At 41.1% G+C, this 19,717-nt stretch overlaps 1 protein-coding gene across 3 annotated transcripts in view; it reads right to left on the reverse strand.

Moving 5' to 3' along the window:
* The window catches only part of COLEC11 (collectin subfamily member 11), a 46,966-nt gene that overhangs the window by 19,774 nt on the left and 7,475 nt on the right, over window positions 1-19,717 (reverse strand). For 2 of the 3 annotated variants that reach the window (XM_058800715.1, XM_058800713.1), the window contains exons 1-2: window positions 18,825-19,035; window positions 2,881-3,036 (exon numbers count right to left, since the gene is read on the reverse strand). In XM_058800715.1, coding sequence (XP_058656698.1) covers window positions 2,881-3,010 — 130 coding nt within the window. In that variant the 5' untranslated portion in view covers window positions 3,011-3,036; window positions 18,825-19,035. Of the gene's footprint in view, window positions 1-2,880; window positions 3,037-18,824; window positions 19,036-19,717 lie in introns of those variants that run through there. The other variant, XM_058800714.1, reaches the window with a different exon arrangement.

A 19,717-nucleotide genomic window follows, 5' to 3' on the forward strand; every position in this document is an offset into this window, starting at 1 on the left:
ACTTAGGGTATAAAGATAAGTGATCGCCTGGGGGCTGGTGCAGTGTGCCCATGGCTGACTTGCTGTGCAGACCTCTGTCGGGCTGAAAGAAAATCTTTTAGATAAACAATTAATAAACACCGAGACCGAAACAAGATCAGAAGTCTCTCCTCGTCCTTTGAAGCGCCGGGCTCTTCAAGGCCATCCCTGGGCCTTTCCAGGCCACCTAAACAGCAGAAACAGAAAACTTACACTGACTATAATCTCATTTGTGCTTTTACTATTCTTGGCGTCTTTAGTAGCTTTCTTCCTCATTTATTTCCACTTCCATTCTCATCTCATGCCCCTTCTGATTTTCTCTTTCACTCTGTAAAATCTTAATTGATTTTGTTTCATTTTACATTTATTTAGTTTCCAGTCTCTCCACTCAGTCTGATTCTTGAACTCTTCTTCCTTTGTTTTTCCCCATTATCTCTTTCTGTTCTTCTAAAATTCCTCCTTTTTTCTCCCCTGCTTCTGTGTACTTTTCCCTGATGACTTTCTCCTCCATCACCCCATTTGGGCTCCACTTTTTGCACCACCCCTTAAATGTCTCTCCTCTGCCATTCACATATCCCATGGTCATTCACATATCCCATGGTCTCCCTAATTTTTTGCATTTTTTCCCTGCACCTGTTTTTCCCGTATTCTGACAGAGCCATGCCCAGCAGCAGTGTGGAACTCTATTCCTCCACCACTGGAGATGTTGCTGGCAGCCCAGGGAAGGAGGAGGAGACGGTGCAGATCTAAAAGCTGCAGTGAGCAAATCCTGACGCGTGGCAGCTGAATTTGGGCACGTGGCCACACGTGCGCTCAGTTTAAAGGAAGCCTTGGCCAGTGAGATGGGCTGGAGTTGTGCCAGGGGGGGACAGCAGTATCTCATCACCACCTCTCTGAGCCAGTCCCCCTGACAGCATAGTTGGAGCGCTGAAAGCTTTTTAGGGGTTTCACGTTAACTAGGTCTGTATCAGGTCATTTTGTGCTTCACTGGATTTGTACATCAATCTCTCTTTGCAAGGCTTATATCTTATGAAACTGAGTGAAATCATTAACACACAGTGGCTTTCAGGCCTCTCCCTGGTTTCCAGGCTCAGAATTGTCATCTGCCAAAGGGTCCTGCCAGTTTACACACTTTAAAAACCTCTGTTGCACAACATCATCATCATCATAATTCTTGCATTACAATGCATAAGTAATAATAGATGCTAATTTTGACTGATTACAAAAATTAAAAAATCAATGCAAAGAAATCAAAAAACTCATCCTGTCAAGTTTTTTGATACAAAATATATTTTCAGACCTTAGGGCTGTGAAATCTCAGCCTTTGACTGATCTTTCATGCAAATTTGGACAACATATATTTAATTTGGTTGTGTTGTCCTCTGTAAGTCACTTTTACACAGTAAATATATCAAACAAATTAAACAACTTTACTGAAGCCTTAGTTAAACCTCAGAAGACCTGGATATAGTGTTGCTCTCTCTAACAAGAACATCTGCAGACGGTCTACATATTATTAAGATCAAAAGTCACTTATTGAATTGAATAGTAAAGAACAACTTTTGGCTGAGTTCAGGCATCCAAAGCTGCATTAATAACAATAATAACAATAAGAATAAGAACAATAACAATAATAATACTAGACAAAACAATAATAAATATTAAGAAATGGACATATTCTTAAAGCAAATTAGCTAAGCACAGCCCACATCCCTGTAGGCCAATTCTCTTGCCCCAAGCAGAGAGCAGCCACACACAAATTGGGCAATGCCTGGAGAGGGCAGTTTATCCCCCAGCCAAACCCCTGTCCAAGCTGGGCTCACAATTCAGCTGTGTGAATAATTTAGCTGCAGAACAGAACTGAGCCTCACCCTTCCCAATCAGTTAACCACAACAGGCAATGCCTGCCGTCCACCCTGTGGCTCTCAGGCAAATGGGAAAGCCTAGATTGGTACAGATAAGATTAATGGCAGCAGTTCTGGTTGGGTGGGCTTTGTGACACTACAAAGCATAATTACAAGAAAAACTGAAAGGTTTGTTGTGTGGTTCTTACACAATGCTTTTTTTTTTTTTTTTTTCATTTTTAATGATGAACTGGTGGTTTTCATGGGGATTTTTTGTCCTTAGTTAAAAAGTATTTCCCCATGTTCAAAAGTGTTATATTTCAACAGAAATGTCAGAGCCTTCACAAGGGGAATTATTGTTATTGACTAAACAGAGCTGGGATTTCAACAACCATAATGGATGTTGTTGCTTTAAAATGCTAATTCTTCCCAGTGGCTGAATTCTTATGCAAAATATATTTTTTCCTATGAAAAGATCAATAATTTATTACATCACCTTGTTTGGGCAAGAGTTTGGGGGCATATTCTGCAAAAATGTTGCCTTTTTCAAAAAAAACTTATAGAAATGCCAAAAACCTAACTAAGGTTTGCTTTATTCTAAGAGGTATTTGAGCTTTTAAAAAATCAAAAGAAGACAAACATAAAACAAGAAAATACAAAATAATTCCTATTACATTGCAAAATGGAAATGAAAACCTCTCCAGGTATAAAGTAGGGCCTGATGTTAGTTTTTGGGTATGTGCACCACTGCTCAGTATAAACACAGAGCAACCAGGCAAGGAATAAGAGTAACATGCACTAGTGATCACAAGCAAATCTGGGAAACTGGCATGCATTCTCTGAACCATTTAATTTCACCTTATGGACCTTAAAACTTTTAAGGAGGCTACAAACAGGGGCAAATAAGAGGACAACTGAGAGGTACCTTCTTTGTCTCTGTTAAAACTGTCAGTTACACAACTGAGGCTGTTAGAAAAAAAATATTAATATTTGAATAATGAGTAGGTTTTCACATTACCTTTGAGGCCTGGAACAAGAATCTGAACAGAGCAGGACTCCTCTGCAATGTGTTGAGGATATCCAGATCTTAGCAGTGACAGGAAGGCAAGGCTAATTAGAGTCACCAAGAAAACCAGATCTCTCTTCATAATGAGCACTTACAGGTCACTGACTCCTAAACAAAGGAATGAATAAACAGTTATAAGAATTCCAAAGGCTTTCAACAGTTTCTACAACTACATCCCACTACAAACACAATATATATTTGTGTGCCATAACCCCCACAGCATGAGAAGCACATGTGCTGCTCCTCCAAGCAGGTTATATGTTCCTCAGACACACATGAAACAGGCAGCAGCACATTTAGCAGGTTTTTTGCTGTTAGACTGGATGGAACAAAGCTCAGGAGAAATTTAATTAAACAAGAATGAGATTAAACAATGCCAATAATAGGCAATTCTGTGTGCATGATTTCTGAAGGTGATTGAAGGATTTCTGTGCGTGATTGGAAGCAGCTATCTGGAAAGGTGGAAGGAGATAATGCAGCATGTAGGCTTAGAATCACAGAATTGCTTAGGATGGAAAAGACCTCTAAGATCATCAGCCAACCATTAACCCAGGACTGCCAAGTCTGTCACTAAGCCATGTCCCCAGGTGCCACATCTACATGTCTCTGAAATATGTCCAGGGATTGTGACTCAACCACTTCCCTGGGCAGCCTATTCCAGTGCTTTTCAACCCTCTTCATGAAGTAATTTTTTCCTATATACAATCTAAACTCCCTCTTGCACAACTTGAGGCCATTTCCTCTTGTCCATATTTCTTGTAACCCAGGAAAAAGGACCATCTCCATCCTGGCTACAACCTCCTCTCAAGTAATTGTAAAGAGCAATAAGGTCTCCTCTGCATCTAAACCCCACTCCTCACAGGACTTATGCTCCAGATGCTTCACCAGCTCTGTTGCCCATCTCTGGACATACTCCAGCACCTCCATGTCCTTCTTGCAGTGAGGGACCCAGAACTGAACACAGGATTTGAGGTGTAAACTCACCAGTGCCAAGTACAGGGGGAAATCACTGCCCTGTTCCTGCTGGCCACACCATTGCTGATAAAGGGCAGGACATCTTGGGCCTTCTTGGCCACCTGGCCTTGCCCTGAAAGTTGTCAGTACTAAGTTCCCACTTAGAGTGGATACTGCTCTAAAGAGGCAATTCAGTAACAGATGAACCTACTCAAAGGCCTAAAAATTCACTTCCCATCTACCTGAGCACTGGAATTGTGCCCAGGCAAATTGTCTGATACAATAGCCCTCATATAAGGCATTGAGGGTGGAAGGCAGGTAATATTTCACTGTATCACTCAATAAAGTGGAATCAGAGTCTTCAATAACTCCTGAAGAGAATCGCCTTTGAAACACATCCTAGTCAAAGCTGACAAGTGAAATGGCTTGCCTGAAATTAGGCTGTGAAGAGATGTCCCAGAAAATGACCAAACAGAAATGGAGTTTGTGTGAAAAGACTGTAAAAAACAGTATTTAGGAGGCCTGTAAAAATACTTTGACAAAAATGTTATTTATGTATTTCTGATATATTTTTCATGTCCGTCCTTAATCAGAGCTCAGAAACACACAAATAAGCTGAAAGTCATAACAGGTTTTTTATCATCTTTTATAGCCACCATAAGAGCATGTGCATTTTACATCTGGAGCAAGAAGATTGGGCTACATTAATTTCCACTCCCTGAATCTCTTAAAAAATAAGCCAGATAGGATTAGGCACAGGTGTGGGACCAGTATGTGTGTTTGTGTGCCTCAACATGTTGGGGATTTAGGAGAGCAGAACTGTTATTTTTGGGATGGCCTGAAGGTATTAACTGGCATAAAGGATGTCATAGCAGCAAGGCCAAGTAGATGATTTTGGAGTTGGGGGAATAAATTGTCCCTCTGAATTACTGTCCAGTTTGTGCTTCCATTATCCCCTAGGAGACCATAGCAAGGGAATCTGATGGGAGCAGACCTTGTCTCCTTCTTCATGTGTGGAGGGCATTGCATGAGTTACAGGCCAGGTTTCTGTGCCTCACAACTCCTTTGCTACACCACCTGTTCTACATCCAATTGAGGGACAGGGGGTTGCCACAACACACCCCTAAGTTCTTGCTGATCATCCAGATCTGGTGCAAAGACTTGTATATGCTGTGAGTCCCTTTTGACCCAAATCTTTTCCCCTGGTTTCTTTCCAAAGGAGAGAGACCTGCAGCTGGAGGACCATACCTTAAAAGATGGTTATCTATGCTTTGAGCTAGGAAGAGCTGTTGGGTCAAGAGATCTCAATACAGTCATAGTCTGATGGGCTACAGTAGGCCAGGAAACCCTAGGGAAAAGGTTATCCTGGATAATGTTGGGTAATTTTCCCATGGGGCAAGGGAGGAACAGGGACTATCTGAGGTTTTCCACAACCTGCCATGCAGTCCTATAATGGGTCGGGCATAAGCTGCTTCATAGACAAGCTTTGCCAACCAGAAGGAATACCTAGGAGAGTGTGGAACTGCTGCTCAAATATTTAGGCCATGGTAAGTTTTGTCACAATTGCAGCAATTATCACTTGAGGCTTCTCAGGAGTACAGGGCAAAATTGACTTTTGCCACTCAAGAATGAGGAACAGGAGCTAGAGGAGAAGGTCCAAGCCATGCATGGATCTGTTAGAATGTGTCCACTGGAGGGACACAAAGATGATCAGAGGGCTGGACCACCCCTCCTACAAAAACAGGCTGAGAGAGTTGGGGCTGTTCGGCCTGGATGATGCCTTAAGTTTTAGCTTTCATATTTTTCAGATTCTGTGCTGCCTTAATCTGCAACTCTGAACTTCATATGAAGTGTTAGCCAGTTCACTTCACAAGGTAGTTAGACAAAACAACCCTTTTCCAGGAGATCACCTGGTCAACCAGGCTGCAGGACATCCCAGGCAGGATATCCCACCTTTTTTATCTAGTGGGAGCACTTCAGGATTCAGAAGATCAGACAAAGAAGCTTTCAAGCCAAGTGGTTCAGATACCCAGCTGAAAGCCTGGAAATTAGGCCGTTTCAGCATGAGCACCTGGCAGACTGGTGATAAGGATTCTTGATGGACAAATTGGAGAGTGGAATGAAATGGCCTGAGAGGGAAGAAGAAATTGAAATTACAGTGGTGCTCCTGTGTCTGCATTAGTGAATAAAAGGCAACATCATCTCCTCTGTCTGCATTTTATGAGGATTCAGATGTATCCAGACTCCAACTGAAAGATCAAAGGCTCCAGGTATGTTAAATATTAATCTGCCTTTGCAAACTCCTGCACAGCTCAGAGATGAGACAGACACGGAGCAGCAGAGAACTGTCAAGGCTGCTTCTTGGCTCTGCTCAGCAGCCACACATGAAGGATTTTCTGAGGAAAACAAAATCTCCCACAAAGCTTCAGCACATTCCCTGCTGTCTGCTACTGGGCTTACATGTCCCAGAGACAGACGGGATACAACCCCACCTACCACATATTAACTCAGCTCACAGAGGAAATGGACTTGTTCTAGAAAAAGGAGATTCTTTAGTGTCATTCAGGTAACAACACCCAGATCCATAAGAATATTCGGGGAAATTACCTTGGTCTGAGAAGAGCCACTAACAGAAGTAACGTCTGAGGAGGTTGCATATTAAAAACTCTCTAGAATCTGTGGTTGCAGTAAAGAAATACATTAATAGTAGAAATCAAGGCAAAAGCACTTTGTATATCACTTTCTCCATCTCTCCCTTCTTTCAAAAGAAACCTTCTGCAGCTACAATTTCTTTCTCTGACTGAAAAAACAGTTTGATCTCCAGGTATGTGCTACAGCAGACACTTTCACTTTAAAATCAGAAAATTTCTTGTCTTTCTGACCTACTTTCAAGCCCTTTCAGACCTAGATGCATAAAGTCATTTAAGAAAACTAAATCTCACTGAAACTGGTCCTCAGATAAAGGAGGACCAGCCTGTTTTTTCAAACACTGTTTTGGCCCTGGTATTTGAAGTACCTTCAGCATTGGTAAAATCAATGCCAGAGAGAAACCTAGACATGTTCAGCACTTGTAAAAGTATGAATATTTTCTCACTGCCTATGCAGGGGTCAGAAGTCAAATTTATGGCCATTTACAGTGGTCATTAAATCAGTGAAAGCTGAAAGTATTGGAAAAAAATTAGGAGAAGCAAAAGGCAGCACTTACTTAAAAAAATAAAAAATAATAAAGTGCCTCATTTTCCATCAGAAATGAAAACATATCAATGCAACCAGCACAATAATTTCAAAACAACTTTTGAGACCTCTCAGCTTTAGGAAATCTGCCTCAGTCACCAAAAGAGAAGAGGTTTCTCAAGCCAAGCTTCAAATGACAAGTCCTTGAGAGGTCATTGGAGAATCCCAAAGGCCCCACAGGCTTGCTCAAAACCCTGCAGGACCAGCCAGGCCAGCTGGCACTCACTGAGTTCCCACACTTCCCTCCAACTCTGGGGGATGGAAAGCTTGGAGATCACTTGAGCCAGCTAATGCCTCATGCATGAAGTCCCTGTATCTGCCAGTGGCTCCAAAAGTGCCAGTGGCTAATTCTATGCCATTATTTTGGACTTAGAAGAAACAACACAGATGATCTGCCAAGATGAAACTTAATGGATGAAAAATGCAGAAGACAAGTGATGCTTGCTGGCATTAATGCTCAGCCAGCCAATAGCTACAGAGTAACTCTAATCTTCTGTATAATCCTATAGGACTCATTTTTGAGCTGATTTTATTTCACTGAGTCGTTTTCACATTATGATATGTCTTTTGCTGCAATTTTAAAAACTATACTTTGTTCTTAGTTATCTGAGCTGAATTATCTATATTCTGAATTGAGTATACTTCTGGTACAGACACAGAAATCTGCAGAACCACAGCCACATTTGGTGAGTGACTTTCCCAAGCTGGTTTGAGTCAGCATTACAGACACAGCAATAACTTTCAACATTTTTCACTCCCTGACTTTTCAAGTCCTTGTCATCCACATCTCAACACCTCCCTGGCAGAACTCTCTGGCAGCTCACGTATCTTCAAGCCACCTGCAGGCCCTAAGCTGAATTCTAGGAGATGCAACACATGCCCACAAAATCATGCCCACAAAATAGCAGGCTGTAACACAGTCTCCATGCTATTTCAAACATCTTGAACAGATAAAAGACCAAAAAATAAATTAAGTCCCAGGGCTACCTCCAGTGCCCACCTCAGACCAGGGACAGGTTTCTGGGGGAAGCGGGGAGGAGCAGAAGGGACAAGCCTCCAGCACTGTTGGCACAAGCTGCATTTCACCCCTTGGCCCAAGGGATGTGGATCATTCCCTGGGGAAGAAGCCTTTCACACTGGAGATGAAACCTGTGTCACTGATCTCATCTTTCTCCATTACAGCCTTATTAATCTTCCTAACCTACAGATGTTTTGTGTAGCTAGGCTTTTACTTTATCTAAGCATTTTCTCATTTGTCCTCTCAGTTCCCTTGCACATTACCTTGGGTAATCAAACGTTTGCCATTTAGCTGGACTATAAAAATCAGAATCAATTACAAAGCTGCTTAAACATTGGGTGATCATTATCCTAACATTGCAATGCCCTCAAGTTAAATCCTACGTGTTGATTTAAAGGTTAAAGCAATGGACTTGAAAGACTGAAAAAACTCCCTAAATATTAATAGTGTAGAATTGCAAAAATGAGGACCATAACTGCCGTGGATACCGAGCCTCTGTGAAATCTATGGAGCATGGAGTAGCATAAAGCAGAGACATAACACATTTCAGCTCCTGATGATGCTGAAGAACAGCAAGATTTGCTGTAGAGGACAAAAGAGTGAGTCCAAGCTGATGGGAAGCTGCTAGCATTACCTACAAAGCAAACTGATACTAAGTCCTTGGTTACTCCCCAAAGTACACTTAACACTGGCACAATAGAGCCATTTCCTCACACAATGTTTGTGAGGTGTAAGGTATCATTAGTTTGTCAACATAGATGCCCTTATCAGATGTAGATAGTCTCATTTTTCATCAAGAAGAATGTTTTGTAAAATTGGGACAAATTTCATCCTGATGTTGTTCTGCTGAAGTCAGTAAGTTGATGTTAGAATTAACTTACTGTCATTTTTACTGAAAGTGTAAAAATGAGGCTTCAGCAAGAGTGAGATAAAGTAGTGCCAGAAAAGAGCAAGTTTTCAAAACTTTACTCAAGGGAGATGAGACCTGAGTGCAAAATTTTTCACAATAGTTCTCTATGGATTTTTAGACAATCTATGGATTTTTTGTAGAAAATAACACTCAAGTACATTTTTGTTTTTATGTAAATTGGTGGTCAGAGACAACTAGAAATACTAAACAGAATTTCTCATGCAATGTTTCAGTCAAAGTCTCGACTAGATTACAAGATCTCTTCTGCCTTCAGCTATATTTTACAAAACTAGTTTGTGATTTTGGGTGCCATCACTGTTATATGTCAGATCAAATTTTTTGTATTCTCAACCACAAACAAACAAGCAAACAAACTAGTGTACAGGGTTCTAATTTAACTATCAGTTCTTCTAAAACAGGGGTCTAAAATGTCTCTGTTCATTTCCACTCCTACAAAGCAGTTACATGAGAACTTCATACTATCCCCACACAGTTATCTATAAGAAATAAAAACCCAAGGATTCACCAAGAATCAGTGAATGACGTGGAGAATGCTGCAGGGAACATTTCTGTACATGAATAAATACATCCTATGAACATATGCATTTGTAATTTTATTTATGAAGTTTTAAGGCATTGCTTTTCAGCCCTTCCCATCCACAGAGGCGTAGGACTAGCTGCAGAAGATGGGATATCTGTGCAATATTATTCCCACTTACACTTTGCAACAAGTTCTCACTCTTGAGATGTTTGGAAGTTTTCCTAGGTGGGCCTGACCATTGTGTTCTTGAGGGCACTGGACAGGCTCAAAAGGCAAACTCACCCTGGGAGGGGGTTGTCCCAGTCCTGCAGTTCCATTCTGGGAGGTGCAGAGAAGAGACAGAAATCTATCAAGGCCCCATCCAATCATCCCAGCCATGCCAGCAGTGGCACCTGCCTTTTGCACAACAGAAATGCCATTCAAGTATTGATCCAAAGGGTGGGAAGTAACAACTATGGAAGATCCTTAACTTAAAAGGATTGAAACACACAGCTCCAGCTCCCCAAGAGAGTAATTGCTCACATTGGATGGACACAACAAGTGAAATTAGACTACACTCAGGCATGCTACATTAAAGGATGAAAGAAAGCAGAGAAAAAGCCTGATGACAAAGCCAGCTCAAGCCTATTGGTAGGACACTACACTAAACTGGCTAAAATGACTTTTCTGATTTCTGTTTTTGTGTCCCACAACTGAATCACATACAAACACATGGACAGGTCAGGGATATCCAGAGAGAAGACAAAATCTAAGAAAAGCAGGTTTTGAGATTAAAGGAAGAATAAAAACAAAAGACAAACCATAGAATATAGACTACTAGCAGACGTACAGGAAAAGGGAAAAATTAGACATCTGACCAGAGAAAGGACAGAGGAGCAATGGCACCATTCCAGAGGGTGAGGGGACAGGAAAAAGGTTTGCTTTTGGTTGTCACAATAACCTACTCCTCACTGAGGAGAAAAAACAAGAGCTGACCCCCTTTTCTTGCACATTAGATAAGTGATAACTGCAATTAAAGGAGGTTCAAAGAACAAAGGGAAGCCACTTGAACTGCTTCCCAGTTCTTCCCAATGCTTCAAGTATGACACCTCAAAAAGTGAACCATAAGACAGAGCACAGCTGCCATTTATCAGGACAACTCTGCTTAGGTCCAGACCTCAAGCTAGCAGAGATTAGTTTTAAAGAGACCCTTAGAGGGGACTTAATTGTTCTGGCTTAGGTGGTCAGTCTGAGAAAAACATCCTGAACACTGTGTAGCCAAGTCAGAGAAAGGCACCTTGGCACAGGGATTCATTTCATCTCAATACAGAAAATTGACTCTGGAGGTACCTGTTCATTGCTGAGTATCACTAGTTCAGCCTTGCAGGTATGTAAAGTTAGGTGAGAGGTGTCCCATCACTGCTAATTAGCTAAGTCAGTTTACAGGAGGGTTAACAGCAGCCTGGCTTCCTGCTGCAGTCACACATCAGCCTGCCCTTCTCTGTACTGTCACCAAGGCCAGCTGACCCCAGCTAGCACAGGCTGCTATTCCAGCAGTAAGATATCCTCTGCTTGTAATGTTGTTTTTTAGTTGATTTAATTCCTTGGTTCCTGGCAAGGATAAAATGGCCATAATTCCTGTGAAAAATTATGGCAGCAGCTGAGATGGCCTTCGGTGTGTTACAAAACTGTGCCACTGCATGCCAGCAGCATACAGAAAACAGGAAGATACATAAGTGAAAGAATTCAAGGGACTAAATTACCAGGAAAAACAAACAAATAAACAAACTACAAAACCACAAAACCAAACAAACACACAAACAACAACAAAACAAACAAAAAACCTACAAGAAAACCCACAAAAAAAACCCCCACCAAAAACCAAAAAAGAACCCCGCACATTAATGAGAGTGGGAACATTTTAAAAGAAGGAAAGATATGGCAAAATACTAGGCTGCAATGGAATATAATAACCAGTAAAAGATACAGAACATAGGAAACACAACAACATCAGGCATTTTGTAATAGCATGCAAGCCACCAAGAGTTATGGAAAGGATCCAAGAATGTTATCCTCAAATGACAAGGACATATTTCTTGTAGATATCCTCAATATAACAAAACACTGTGGTAAGATGATCAAAATCTTGCATTTGAACTGGGGCAGTGTCAATGCTATTTCAACAAAAGGTTGTTTTTACTTTCAGGCTGAGAGCCAACTAACACTCTACATGTGATCCTGTGTGATTCTACACATGACTACATCAGTGGACAAGGGAAGGGCTACAGATGTCATTTCTTTCTTGAGGTGTTTGGAAGTCTTCTCTTTCTGTCTTTCTCTTCTGTAAAGCCTTTCACATGGTGCCCCACAACATCTTCTCTCTAAATTGGAGAGATATGGATTTGATGGGTGGAGTGTTAGATGGACAAGAAAGTGGTTGGACAATCACATCTTGAGGGAGGTGGCCAACAGCCCAGTGTCCTGATGGACATCAGTGATAAGTCATGTCCCTCAGGGGTCTGTATTGGAACCAATGTAATTAATATCATCATTAGTAACATGGATGAAGGGATTGAGTGCACTGCAGAAGACACCAAGCTGTGGTGCAGTGACACTCCTGAAGGAGAGGATGCCATCCAGAGGGACCTGGACAAGCTGGAGAAGTGGCCCATGGGAATCTCATGAGGTTGAACAAGACCAAGTGCAAGGTGCTGCACCTGGGTCGGGGCAAGCCCCAGCATCAACACAGGCTGGGGATGAGCAGATCCAGAGCAGCCCTGCTGAGGAGGATTTGGGGGTGTGAGGGGGTGAGAGGCTGGACATGGCCCAGCCATGTGCCCTCACAGCCTGGAGAGCCAAACGTGCCCTGGGCTGCATCAGAGGCAGCGCGGGGAGGGGATTCTGCCCCTCTGCTCTGCCCTGCTGAGACCCCACCTGCAGGGCTGCACCAGCTCTGGGGTCCCAGCACAGGAAGGACATGGAGCTGTGGGAGTGAGTCCAGGGGAGGCCAGCAAGATGATCAGAGGGATGGAGCAGCTCTGCTGTGAGGAAAGGCTGAGAGAATTGGGATTCCTGGAGTCACCTAATTACAGCCTTCCAGTACCTAAAGGGAGTCTAAAAGAAAGATGTGGAAAGACTTTTTACAAGACTGTATAGTGACAGGACTACAGTGAAATTTAAAGTAGCTTTAGATTAGATACTGGGAAGATATTCTTTACTGTGAGAGTGGGAAGGGACCCCCACAAGGCTGCCCAAGGAAGTTCCCATCCCTGGAAGCGTTCAAGGCCAGACTGGATGAGGCTTTCAGCAACCTGGTCCAGTAGAAGATGTCCCTGTCCATGGCAGGGGGGTTGGAACCAGATGATTGTAAAAGTCCCTTCCAATCCAGGCCATTCTATGTTTCTATATCTTCACTGGACAAGTGACAGGTGATCTTGATAGCAACAGTACTACCCAATGTCCTTTTATTCTTAGAGGTCTCACACACCTTTCCAAATACAGATTAGGGAAAGAAGACAAAAGAAAGGGGAACTTATCAAAACAGCTGCCCACATTAATAGAAAATATATGGTTGGTACACAGAAATAGTTGTATAAGCAAAATGCAGTGGGAAAATAAACAGGTTTCTATGTGTCTGATGTGACTTAGTTGAAGCACACAAAAAGGCACTCAATTCTAGACATTAACAAAGTTCTCAGAAGTCAAAGTATTCTTACACTATACTTTGTATTACTATTATACACTAGTATGCCACAGCAGACTTTCACTAATCAGTCTGTATCATTGGCAATAGCCGTGATCCGGTGTAAAAGCTGTTGCCAAAAGGAACCTAGTGGAAATATCTTTCAGTGGCAAAACCTCCCAGAGCAGTTCTTAGACATCCCACAACACATGCACTCAAAATGCTTTATCATGTACAATGCACCAGTTGACAAATATTTTTAAAATTTGAGAAGGAGTACAAGGGATTGCATGCAGTTTGAGATGCTTTTGACAACCTCATCTCATTTTGTAAATCTGAAATATTAATTCAGATGTAAACAGATAGAATGTAAAGAACAGAATTTGCAAGCAAGGGTGTTTATCTGAATCCATATAAAGAAGGTGTTACTTCCCTTAAATGTATATCGTGATGCTTCTGCTACCAAAAGATTCTTGAGGATGACAACCCTCTTAGAAATTTTTTCATTGAAGTTCTTCCATCTAACCAACTGCCCTGAGAGATTTCTGTATTTTAATAATGTACATTTCTAGGGAATAATATAACAAGCTGTGTTAAGTAAGTGATAACTACTGTCATTTCCACTGCTTTGGTACTCAGCAAATTCTCTAACAATAGCCATAGATGTACCTTTCACAAAGCTAGAAAATGACCAGAGGGCAGCTGTGCACCAATTAAGAAGCTGCAGAACAGCTAAGCAATGAGCACTTAAACCTCCACGTTTGTCGTCTCAGAATTTATAGGGCACTTACAGAAGCAAAAACTAATGCTACTGTTCTGATTGTGCAATTACCAGTAAAATAAAAGGCTTCAATGGTGTTAAAGAGTAAACTGACCTGAAATCCCAACATCCACCATCTGACTTAAGAAAAGGAACAATGAAAACAAAACCAAGACTTGCCACAGTTACTCATTGCTGCCAAAAAGATACCAAGACGACAGTTCTATACATAACAGAAAGTCCATGTACTCAGTCACTGTAGCTGCAGTGTTTAATGTCATCTTCCCTAGAATCAAGGAACAGTGTGATGCAATCACTTGTACATTAAGTGTAATTAGGCAAATGCATGTTTAAATACAGAGTTGCTTAGGAGACAGTCTGTCAGACGTAGTGGGCTGGCCATGGCTGGAGGCCAGCTGCCCACCAAGTCCCTCTATAGGTTTTGTACAACTGTCATAAAAGTAGAAAACAACAACTGAGAGTTTTTGACACTCCACAATTACATAAAAGGCAACTTTGACATATCATACATCCTATCTTGGTCTGGGTTGAAAGGGAGCTTAAAGGTCATCTGGTTCCAACCACTTTGCCATGGGCAGGCACCCTCCCCTAGACCAGATTGCTCAGAGCTCAAACCTGGCCTTGAACACTTCCAGGGGTTCAACACTTCCAGGAGCATCCACAATTTCTCTGGGCAGCCAGTTCCAGTGCCTCACAGTAAAGAATATTTTTCAACTATTTAATTTCAGTTTGAAGCCCTTTCCCCCTGTCCTGTCACTAGAGGCCTTTGTAAAAAGTCCCTTACCATCTTTCCTCTAAGTTCCCTTCAGGCACTGGAAGGCTGCAATTCCGTCACACCAAAACCTTCTCTTCTGGCTGAACAAACCCAATTCACGAAGATACTAAACAGCAATGGAAGATAATCTCCAATAAAGAGTTTTTTCAGCACAGCATGGCTCTCACTACATTATCTCATTTAATCTCTACATTAGCTTTAAACTGCAAGTTCATTGCACAGCTAGAGAGAAACACTGCAAGTGTACCTGTAAGTGCTGCTGGCAGATCCAGCACTCTGCAGTCTCCTCAGCATGCACCAGCAGTCCTTCTCTTGGTCTTCCACATGTTCTCAGTATCTGTTTCCTTAACATTTCTTGAACATAGCTCCACTCCAGTGAGCCATCAGAGACCTGTTTTCTTATTAACACCATTCTGACAAAGCTCATTGATACACATTTTTCTTTTCCTACTTAATAAGGGGATTTGTGGGGTTTTTTTCTGTTTCCTGTGTGAGGTCTTCATTAGATTCTTGTCTGGTGTTTTTAATTCATTAGCTATTATTACTGTGCCACCTAACAATGCTGGTTCTTTCATATCAAATTTTTTAAAGCTCTTTGTTTTAATTCTCAAAAATTAGATCTCTTACAAAACTTTCTCTGATGATAACAAAAAGTTCTCTATATAAGTAAAATTAAAATTATAAAATCACTTCTATAATTTTGTCCTTCCAAAGACCAGACTGACCCTAGCATTCAACATCTCATCCATGGTCTCTTGGAGCCCGCAGACCATTTCTCTAGAGCCCACTAAAGATGAACAAATGGATACCTGCCAGCAAGTTTCAGTATTTGCTAAAATCATCAACTTGGGTGTCTAAGCTTTTCTTACTGCACATAACAGAGATGGTCAACATCTTGCCTGAGAAGAATAACAAGACACTCTTCTCTCACCTAGCACATTTCCATCAAGGAAACACACCCAAATCATTCAGTCTCCTCCAAGCACACCAAATTACTATGTTGGTTAGTTACAAGGGCACCTTTCCAGCAGATGGGAGGTGGAGGTTTGGAGCAGTGCAATGAGCTGCATTTAGACCTCCTACTTCCTGGGTAAGTGGTCCCAAACAGCAGGTTATTATGAGACATAATTATAATATTATGTGATATGGGTAGCAGCAGTCTAGTTTTCAAAGAGAACTGTACAAACCATTTTTCTCTGAGTCATTTTTCAAAATCTCTATGCTTGAAGGACAACTCAGCACACAAATTTAAGGTAAGCTTGCACCTTCCAGAGCTCTAGCTCCTGCAGGATTTGGCACTAAAGATAGTGAATTGATCCACATCTAGCAGAGAGAATCGTGGAACACCTCTCAGAAGCAATTTTCAGATGGCTGTTGTGGCCATCACACACTTGTCTGACTGTGGTGTCACTTTCTTCAGCCCTTAGCTCTCCTCCACTCCCTCCATATTGCACAGCCAGTTCTTGGTTTGGAGTCTGGCATCCAGCTTGGTTTCATGCACGTGCTGTTGGACTGGATCTTTAACAGTCCCTTCCAACACAAACCATTCTATGATTCAGTGCAGAAAAACACCAATGTAAACCCTAAAACCCCTCACCATTTGTCATACTGCTCTGTCCTGGCCTCCAGGACGCCCTATGGATCTCCTAAACAATCTTCTGACAAATTTTTGAGGGGACAGCATGCAAAGAGTCACAGAAGGTAAGGATCCTAGTGTCCTATGGAAAAATTAAGAAACTGGTGCACTGATGTGCTTAAGCAGACCACTTCTGTTCTTTTCTTGACTACAAACATCTTATACAAGGCAAAAGACCCAGGACTAGATTTTTCTGAAGAGCCACTTACATCGGTGAGATGACACCTTGCTGGATTTTCAAAACCACCTCTTTCTAAAGCTTCAGGCTTCTAGTAGGTTGTTTTCCTCTTAAGAGTTCTTAAAAAATCTGAACATCCAGCCATGCTCCCTTGCATTTTTCAGTTCCAAATATATAAAATAGAATACTTTCAGTACAAAAGTTGGCAGAAGCATTAACAAAGCCTTAGAAATGTTATTAAATATTTTCTCCCTTGTACAGGTGTTTGCATGGCCAAAAACAACAAAATGCTTTAAACCTTCTGCTGACACTCTCTTGAAGGGCCCTACTCTCATGGCTGAAAACCAGGATGGCCTGTGGCTCGTGCAAACCAGAAGGAAAGAATGAGATTTTAAGAATCTGCCAACTAGTTATCAACCAGCTGATGCCTTATGAGCCCAGCCTGTGCCTCTTTTACGAGACTTACTTTTCCAAAATACACCCTAACACTCCTTTCATCAAGGCAAATTAAAATAGTGAGACCCTGACCACACAGCCTTACGGGAAGTGTGGTTCAGCTGTGAGGTTCAGCCAGTAGTGAAATGCAGTGCAAAGCACAAACTACACTTCCCAAGAGACACCATGAGAATATTTTTGGCTAAACTCTCCTGGTTTTCAGCCAAAATAATTTGACAAAAGAACTGAACTATCCCAGAAAACTGACACTTCTCTTTAAAAAGCTACTCTGCCAAAAGTCTTCCTACTTCAAAAGGATTCTCGTTCAAGAATTTTTGGACAGCCCTAGAGATGACTAAAAAGAGCTTTAGAAACAGTGTAAAGTCACTCAAAATAATCAGAAAAAAATAGTCTTGAACATAGCATACAATTAGAAATTGCACAGATTTCTGCTGCACGTCTCTGTTGACTGTAGAACGATGTCATGTTTCAACTGCTATTCTGACTACGAATTTAACTCATGTATTATCTTTCATGTTTTGACTAAAACAATAATTTCATTTTAACAGATACATCTAAGAATTTTATGAAAGAGAGTAAAAACATTTTTTAAATGAATACTCACCTTGTGAGTCTTACTTCTTGTCTACAACACTGGCACACCTTATCTATGCTGCATCAGTAACATACTAAAATTTTAGGGATAGTATCATTTTAAAAGTGTCAACTTTAAATTAGTGTTTGTTTTATATTTTCTGATTACTATAATGCCTTAAATGTTCATGACCATGTAAACAATCACATACATATTAAATACAAAGATCTCAGCTACAGAGAGGAAAACACAGGGAAGCAGTTTTTACATTTGTAACACTTGGAAAATATTTCAATACCCAAGAATCAAAGTGTATTGGTTTTACACCAATCCACAAAGGCATAACATTTCCAGTCCAGATGCTCTGTTTCACTGTATGACAAGTAAAGTTAGGTATTCTCCACAGTGATTTGATTTTGCTAGAAAACAATCCTCCTCCAAAATTTACACATATGTATGCACAGAGGTCAGAATGGAAACTTGCAAATCCATTATGAATCCTAGTTCTCATAGCTCATGACTGAAAAGCAGGCATGTGCTTACTAAAGTATGACTTAGTCTCACTCGTTCCTGCTCACTTGGACCAAGATTTTGTATTATTATACACCCTCATATCTCACTAAGAATTTCTGCATGGTACTACTCCCTAAATGATTTGGTTTTCACCAAGATTGCTCTTAATTATCAAGTGATGTAATTCCAGCCCTTACTGGACCTTCACTTCTGCAATGTCAGTCTTCATTCTTTGCTTTGCAGTTGTATTAAAAGATCACTTTTCAAAGTGGAAAACAAGACAACTGCCTGTGTCTGTTACCAGGAATTACAACTCAGGAATGGAGTAAAATAAGTTTCAATTGTAGGAGAAGTTAAAATTCATGTACTGTTTTGTCCTTTCCTGCTAAAAGGAAAGCAAGCTCTTCCAATAACATATGTACATTATAAATACAACCCCCTCCCCTAAACTAAACTGGCATTCAGTGATCTAAGCCACATGGGTGCTTCTCAATAGAAAAGTCCAATGTTATCCAATAGACTCAAGCAAGCTTTTTTCCTTTACCTTCTCCTTCTATTTGGGGATTGCCAATCATATTTTGCCATATACAAAGCAGCTCCCTAACAAATATCCAGACTTTTTCTTCTACATGTTTTTACAGAGTAAAAGCATTAAAGTCTCTTACCTTATGGCTGCTGAGAGAATGGGAACTGCACAACGCTCTGTGCCTGCAGGGACACTGCACAGATGAACCTCATTGCTGCTGTTTACAGAAGTCTGACAGTTTTTAATTTGAAAAGAGGTTGTCTTTTTCTTTTCGACAGTTCAACAAATCAGACAAAACAGTTGCAAGTGTTATCTGTAAACAGCTTCCTGTTTGAAAAAGATCAGCTGTCCTGCAGGACAATAATTAGGGAAGAAGTGTGGGAAAACTGAAGAGGTCCATGATGTAAGCTTTTTATTTTGGGAATGTACTTTTTTGGGAATGCACATTTACTTTCCCCTCCTCCTCTCTAGCAGAGAACCCCTTTTTAACCATTTACATCTATTCAGCTCTAAGCCATGCATGCACATTGCCCCAGCACAACACTTCTCTTGCTTTGCTTCAGTGGATATGAAAACACATGAAATGCAGCACTGAATGTGATCATCTCGTGTGGATAATTAACACACTCTCCCCTTGCTGAAATTCTCTCTATGCTTGCAATTGGCTACACCATTCTTGACTTTAGTAAAACAGGCAACTGTTTCAGAGCTATGTCTGAACACCCCACAACAATGTAAATACTAAATTATCCACATGGCAGGCATCTTCACAATATTTTGTGGGTTTTTTTAAACACCTTTGATACAACTTTAGTGCTATTTCACTCTAGCTTCTAAATAGTTGTAGAAACCTGGTTTTTACCTTAAACAGCTAGACTAGTTTGAGGCCTGGATAAATCACAGTACTCCATATGCATTCAAGCAGCAAAAAACCTGGGGCCAGTTGATTCTGGAAAGTGGGATTTTGAGAACACCCCCCTCAGTTACAGCAGTTTATACTTCAACAGATATAAATGGCTTCACTCTCCATTT

This window comes from Ammospiza caudacuta, chromosome 3 (assembly GCF_027887145.1).
Source record: "Ammospiza caudacuta isolate bAmmCau1 chromosome 3, bAmmCau1.pri, whole genome shotgun sequence".
Classification (NCBI taxonomy): domain Eukaryota; kingdom Metazoa; phylum Chordata; class Aves; order Passeriformes; family Passerellidae; genus Ammospiza; species Ammospiza caudacuta.